At 37.4% G+C, this 7162-nt stretch overlaps 1 protein-coding gene across 1 annotated transcript in view; it reads right to left on the bottom strand.

The window, feature by feature from the left end:
• The window catches only part of LRRC39 (leucine rich repeat containing 39), a 23612-nt gene extending 17180 nt beyond the window's left edge, over positions 1 to 6432 (bottom strand). Inside the window, exons 1-2 of the mRNA XM_004699562.3 lie at positions 6248 to 6432; positions 3826 to 3931 (exon numbers count right to left, since the gene is read on the bottom strand). Coding sequence (XP_004699619.2) covers positions 3826 to 3931; positions 6248 to 6360 — 219 coding nt within the window. The 5' untranslated portion in view covers positions 6361 to 6432. The remainder of the gene's footprint in view (positions 1 to 3825; positions 3932 to 6247) is intronic.
• Between the last annotated feature and the right edge of the window lie 730 nt (positions 6433 to 7162).

Raw genomic sequence — 7162 nt, 5'->3', positions numbered from 1 at the left:
GGAGAACAGAAAAGTGGGCAAAGAGAGACATTGGACAGTGTAAGACATGACAAAATGATAATAATTTTTAAATTATCAAGGGTTTGTGAGGGAGGGGGTGTGGGGAGGGCGGGGAAAAATGAGGAGTTGATACCAAGGGCTCTAGTAGAAAGAAAATGTTCTGAGAATGATGACGGCAACAACTATACAAATGTGCTTGACACAATGGCTGTGTGTATGTATTGTGATAAGAGTTGTACGAACCCCCAATAAAATGATTTAAAAAATAAAGAAATGAAGAAAAATTCAAACCTCCAGTTGAATTATTGAGCGATTCTATAAGCAAAATCTTGACCAATGCAGGCATTAAAAATACACAAACAACAACCAACGAATGAAAGGAATATACAGAACTATTGTACACTAAAGGTCAACAGTTAACCATTTCAAGAAGTAGCATATGAGCAAGAACCAATGATACTGAATGAAAAACATCCAAGATGTACTGAAAGCCATAACCAATAACAAGGCTCAGCAATTGACAGGATACCAATAGAAATGTTTCAACAACTTGATGAGGCACTGGAAGTACTCATCTTGTCTATGCCAAGAAATTAGGAAGACAGCTAATTAGGCAATTAACTGGAAGAGATCCACATTTGTGCCCATTCTAAAGACAGGTGATTTCCAACAAGCATGGGAATTAATTGAACAATATAATTCTTATCACATTCAAGTAAAATTTTACTGAAGATCAATAGTTGCATCAGTACAGTGACAGAGAGCTGTCAGAAACACAACCCAGATTCAGAAGAGGATGTGGACCAAGGGATATCATTGCTGAAGACAGATTGATCGTGACTGAAAACACAGGATACCAGAAAGATGTTTACTTGTGTTTTATTGCCATAAATGTAAAAGCATTTCAGAAAAGAAAAAAAAAGCATTTCACTGTGTGGATCATAATAATTTATGGATAGCCTGGAGAAGAATGGGAATTCCAGAACCCTTCATTGTGCTCAGGCAGAATGATCAAGAGGCATAGCATCAGGATTGAAGGAAGGCTTTTAAACAACATGTGAAATGTAAATGACATCATCTTGTTTGCTGAAAGTGAGGAGGACTCGAAGCCCATGGTGATGAAGATCAAGAATGCAGCCTTCTGTACACATCATAACTCAATGTAAGAAGACTGAAATTCTCACAAGTGGACCAAGAAATATTATGGTAAATGGGGGAAAGATTGACATTGTCAAGGATTTTGTTTTGCTTGGATCCACAATCAATGCTGATGGAAGAGCAATCAAGAAATCAAATGAAGTGGAAGATATGACAAAATAATAATAAGATATGACAAAATAATTTATAAATTATCAAGGGTTCATGAGGGAGCGGGGAGTGGAGAACAATGAGGAGCTAATACCAAGGGCTTAAATAGAAAGCAAATGTTTTGAGAATGATGAGAGCAACAAATGTACAAATGTGCTTGACATACAGTGAATGTATGTATGGATTGTGATAAGAGTTGTATGAGCCCCAATAAAATGATTTAAAAAAATAAATCAAATGATATATTGCATTGGACAGATCTGCTACACAGAATCTTTAAAGTGTTGAGGAGTAAGAATATCACTTTGAGTACTAAGCTGTGCCTGTCCCAAGCTATGGCATATTTGTTCATCTCATATGCATGTGAAAGATGGACAATAAAGAAGGAAAACTGAAGAAAAATTGCATTTGAAAATGCATTTGAATTATAGTGTTGGTGTAAATTTTGAAAGTTCTGTAGACTGCCTGAAGAACAAACAAATCTTTCTTAGAAGAAGTCTAGCCAGAATGCTGTTAGAATTGAGGATGGGGAGCCTGCATCTTATATCTGTTGGGTATATTAGCAAGAAAGAGTACTCCCTGGAGAAGATCATCATGTTTGGTAAGGTAGGAGGTCATTAAGAAAGAAGACCATCATGGAGATGGACTGACACAGGGACCACACCCACGGGCTCAATCAATAATTGTGAGGATTGTGCGAGACCAAGTAGGGTTTGCTTCTGTACATAGAGTCGTCTGAGTTAGAACACTCTCAATGGAAACCCCCTAACAAGAGCAACAAAGTTGATATGTATATGTGTGTGTGTATATTTATAAAATTATATTAATATTTATGTGTATCCATATATATTCCATTTATTCCATATATGGATTTATTCCATATATCCATTCATCTGTTGCTGGGCACTTGGGTTGTTTACATTCTTTTGCTCTCATGAATCATTTTTCAGTGAACGTCGAGGTGTGCATCTGTCTGTTGGTATTACTGCTATTAGCTATTTAGGATCATGCCTAGGAATGGGATTACTGGATCACAGGGTATTTATTTTTTGTTCTTACTTTTTGAGAAAGCACTAGATTGTTTCCACAGTGGTTACACTAGTCATTTATTTCCACCAACAGTACATAACGATTCCAATCTCCTGGAAAGCACCCCAGAATTTTTTTAAAGCTAATCAGTTACATTTTTGCAGGGGTAAGACAGGATGTCATTTGTAATTTTGATTTTTGTCTTTGATAGCTAATTGTCACAAGCCCCTGAATAGCTCAGTCACAAGTGCAATCTCAGAAAGGATTTAACTGTAATATTTAAAAATTCATGCATTACAGTTCATTGAGTATTGTAAACATCATAGTGGTTAATGTCTACTTAAAATTTACTGTATATTGATGTGATATTTACTGCAAATACATGCATGACTGTGGTGGAGCATCCAGGAGTAACTTTATGAAAACTTCTTGGATACAGCTAAACTCCTTGAACAAATGAGTTGCTGGACCCGGGCCTCAGCGCCACAGTCTCAGAGCCAACTGGCATGACAGAGTTAATAAAGACAGTGCTCTATATGAGTAATGACTGGAGTCTTAAAAGCTCATGAGTGGCTATCTAAGGTGTAACCACTGGTCCCTCTCTGTCTGGAGGGGAAAAAAGGGGGGAGTGAAAATTGGAGCCACGTGGAAATATTTCAATGGGCTAATGGAGGAAGCAAGCATAGTCTTCACTACCCTGAAACACGAATAACTAAACGGTACCCGGCTACTGCTATCAACTGCGCTGAGAGGGTTTGCATTATAGAAGGTCATGGACAACGTAGGAGAAAAATATGAACTCAAAATCATAAAGAAGGCCCAGCTTACTGGTCTTATAGAGACTAACGGAACCCGCAAGACGAAGGCCCTCAGTTAACCTTGAAGTCTGGAACTGAACTCACGCCTGTGAGTAAATTTTCAGCCAAACAATCGACAGGCTTCTAAAAGGAATCAGGAGAAAGATGAGCCATTCTGCTCTCATAAAGACATACGCCTCAAGGATCAAAAGAGGGCAATTCTCTATAGGGCCACTCTGAGTCAGAATCAATTAGATGGCAGTGGATTTTTATAAGAGGAACAATAACACTACTGAGGTATATACATCTTAAAATACTCAACCATTTGAGATTAACAGGCCACCACAGACCCAAGAACACTGTTCAGGAGGGTTCGTAAAGAAGGACTGGCAGCAGGGAACCCAGGAAGTGGGACCCGTGGTGCCACCTGGAGTGGAGTGCAATCAGTGAGATGAAACAAAATGTGTATGAACTGCTGAATGCAAAACTAATGATCTGCACTATAAATCTTCACTTATTTCACAATAAAAGTTTTATAAAATGGATGAATCGGGGAAATTATTACAAATGGCGTAGTATTTTGTTTTAAAAGCATGTAGTGTTTTTTTATTGTTACCCATTTTTAAAATGAGATCTTTTCAATGACATATCTAACCATCTTCAAATCAAATATCAAATATTTAAAACTTACCTTCCATTCTTCTTTTTCTATCTTTAAAATAACTCTCCCATCTTCTGTGGTGACCTTTTCTCTTAGTTTGGCTAAACAAACTCTCTCTTCCCAGATCCGCACTAGCCTAGGAGACCAGGAAATCATTTTAATTCATAGTTAATGAGCTAGGTAGAATTTTCTTTTATTTCATCAACTGTAAAAGACAACCATTTGATTTATGGTACCTGGAAACCAGACAAGATGTTGTTTGTAGGAATTATACATTTTATTAGTACTGTTATTTTTAAGTTTTTGACTGTCAAAACTCTTCATCAATTTTTTTAATAGCAGCTTTGTTGCGGTAGAATTCACACACCACGAAATTCACCATTTTAAAGTATACAATTCAGTGGTTGTTAGTATCTTCAGAGTTGTACAATTGTCACGACTATTTAATTCCAAATCATTTTCATAATCCCCGAAGAAATGTCATACCTACTAGCTTTCATCACCGTTTCCTCTTCCCTTAGTTCCTGGCAGCCACATATCCACTCTCTGCTTCTATAGATAGGCCTGTTCTGCAGATCCCATGTAAATGGGATCACATAGTAGGGCAGCCCTTTGTATCTGGCTTCTTTCACTTAACATAATGATTTAAGACTCACATTCTGAAGCATGTGTCAGTACTTTATTCCCTTTTATGAACAAATAATATTTCATTGTATGCATATTCCACATTTTATTTATACATTTGTCTGTTGGTGGACTTCTGGTTTTTAGTTATTATGAATAATATTGTTAATAATTCATATTTTTATTTCTCCTGCATATATACTTAATAGTAGAACTGTTAGGTTACATGGCAATTCTGTGCTTACATTTTTTGTGTGTGTGCTTACATTTTTAAGAAACTGTCAAATTGTTTTTAAATTGGCTACAGAATTGTGTATTTCCCACAGCGATGTATGAGGGCTCTGCACATCTTCATCAGTACTTGTTATTGTACATCTTTTAATGATAGCCATTCAAATGAGTGTGAGCTGGTATCTCACTGGGGTTTTTAATTTGCATATCCCTGGTGGTAATCCATAGATATTTAATAACTAAGGCTTTTCATAGCTTGTTAACAAATACAGTTGAACTTCTGAGCTAAATTTCAGATTACCATATACCAATTTTATCTGGACTTCATTTTTCAGATATTAAAAATTACTATTGTTAGTTATTCTGAGGCATATCCATTTAGGCTTTTAATCCATTGAAAACATACATGGGGGGAAAAAAAGGAAACATACATACATGATAGGGGCAGAAGAAACAGAGCTACATAAATGGAGGGTTTAACAGAATATTGTTGATTTCATTTCCAGAGATAGGTTGTGTAAATTAAACAGTGTGTGTTTCTTTAAAAGCAAACTAAATGAATAAATCCCTCCAGACTCCTTATCCCTCAAACCAAGATAGTGGTCTGAGTGGCTTAAAACAAAGAGGGAGAAGGAAAAGTGAAATTGAAATGTACTTGGACTCTTTAGTGACAAGTTAATCTCAAACAAACAAACGAAACATACATGAGAATCATACCAAGCTAGCAACAATTGGCTCAAACATACGAACAACTGTGATGATGACACAGGACCAGGCGGTGTTTCGTTTTGATGTGCATATGGATCAGAGCCAGCTCGATAGGGCCTAGTAACACCAACAGCGATAAAAATAACTAGCACAAGAGAGAACCGGAAGCAACATGTAACTCTTTCCCCTCTGGGGGCCCTCGCCGAAGGAGCAGCGGCCAAACTGAAGTTCAATCCCTTTGTGACTTCGGACAGGAGCAAAAACTGGAAAAGGTATTTCAGCGCACCTTCCCACGTTCGCAGGAAGATGATGTCTTTCGCTCTTTCCAAGGAACTGAGACCATGTTCGGTCCACGACCATCGCAAGGATGATGTCCTTTAGGTGGTGCGAGGACACGACAAAGGTCAGCAGGTTGGCAAAGCGACCCAAGTGTACAGGAAGAAACATATCGTCTACATAATATCGTGCAGTGAGATAAAGCTAACGGCCCAACTGTTCATGAGGGCATTCACCCCAGCAAGGTGGCTCTCATGAGACAAACTGGACCAAGACTGCAAACAGATCCTTGAACAGAAAGCCAGATTTCCACAGAAAGTAAAAGGGCACATGTAAGAATCACTTGAGAAGATGCGAGCATAAAATATCTGGAACACAACTTCCATTAAAATCGGCACATTCTATTATTTCTCTCTAGCTTAAAGAGGTTTTTTGTGTGTATAGTTAAGAGAAAAATAAATTGAAAACTGAAATTTTGCTATTTTAACCTATTAGACTGATCAACCCACAAAGGGAGATATCAAAGAACATTTGATTTGTTTTGCCTACGCACTTAATGCTCTGTTTTATGAGGATGTTATGAATTCCCATTACTAAGCAAGCTATAACATACTTCTGTTTAAATTCTTTGTCTCGCTTCAGGTCTTCATCTTGTTTCTTTATTCTCTTTTCCCAAACTTCTTTTACAGCACTGACAGCCCCAGTACAAACTGCGTTTTCTGCCATGGTTTTTCCACATGGCCGCAGAGTCGGCAGCTTCACGAGGTTCAGAGTATCTGAGTCACAGATACCACTCAGCAAGACCCTGATTTTAATAGGAAAAAAACATGCTTCAGACCATTCGTCAAGGATCGTAAGCATCATCATAACCAATGTTTGTTAAGCACTTTCCATGGTCCAAAGACTATTGAAGCACGCTACATGCCATTTAATAACCCTCATTATAACTCCTGAATGTAGTTACGAACAGATGAGAAACCCGAGCCTTAAAGAAGATAGGCAATTTGCCCAGGGCCTTATATCTGTTATGTGGCAGAGGCCGGATTGGGTGTCAAGACTATTTCCTCTGTTAGTGTGTAATTGCAGTAATGAAAACCACAAGCCGCCTAACTAGTCAATTATAGGTAAATGGTCAAGGAATGAGTACATCGATGGGACTAGCATCTTGGGCTATCTATGTAATCTGGATGCCATTTGTACAAACTGGAATTCAACTTGATGATAGAGAATGATCGATGAGGATTGTTAGCTTTTGTGTATAATAAACTACAAACGGACCCAGGGAATATTGAGAATTGTGACCTAAATCTGAGGAATGAGAGAAACATGGTGGAATGGTTACATGCATTTAATTTTTTAAACAGTTTTATTATTGGCATATGATTCACATACCATAGAATTCAATGGTTTAAATATATTAAAAAGAGCTATTAGTTATATGCATTAAAAAAAATCTTTTTGATGAAATTGTATGCCACCATTCCAAATAGTGGTCTGGTTTGTTTGTTTGTTTTAAACTAAAGTAGAT

Source organism: Echinops telfairi, unplaced genomic scaffold (genome assembly GCF_000313985.2).
Source record: "Echinops telfairi isolate 266 unplaced genomic scaffold, ASM31398v2 ScPeMD7_443;HRSCAF=831, whole genome shotgun sequence".
Lineage (NCBI taxonomy): Eukaryota > Metazoa > Chordata > Mammalia > Afrosoricida > Tenrecidae > Echinops > Echinops telfairi.
The sequence above is the reverse complement of the archived record's forward strand: the minus strand, read 5'-3'. Positions and strand labels throughout refer to the sequence as shown.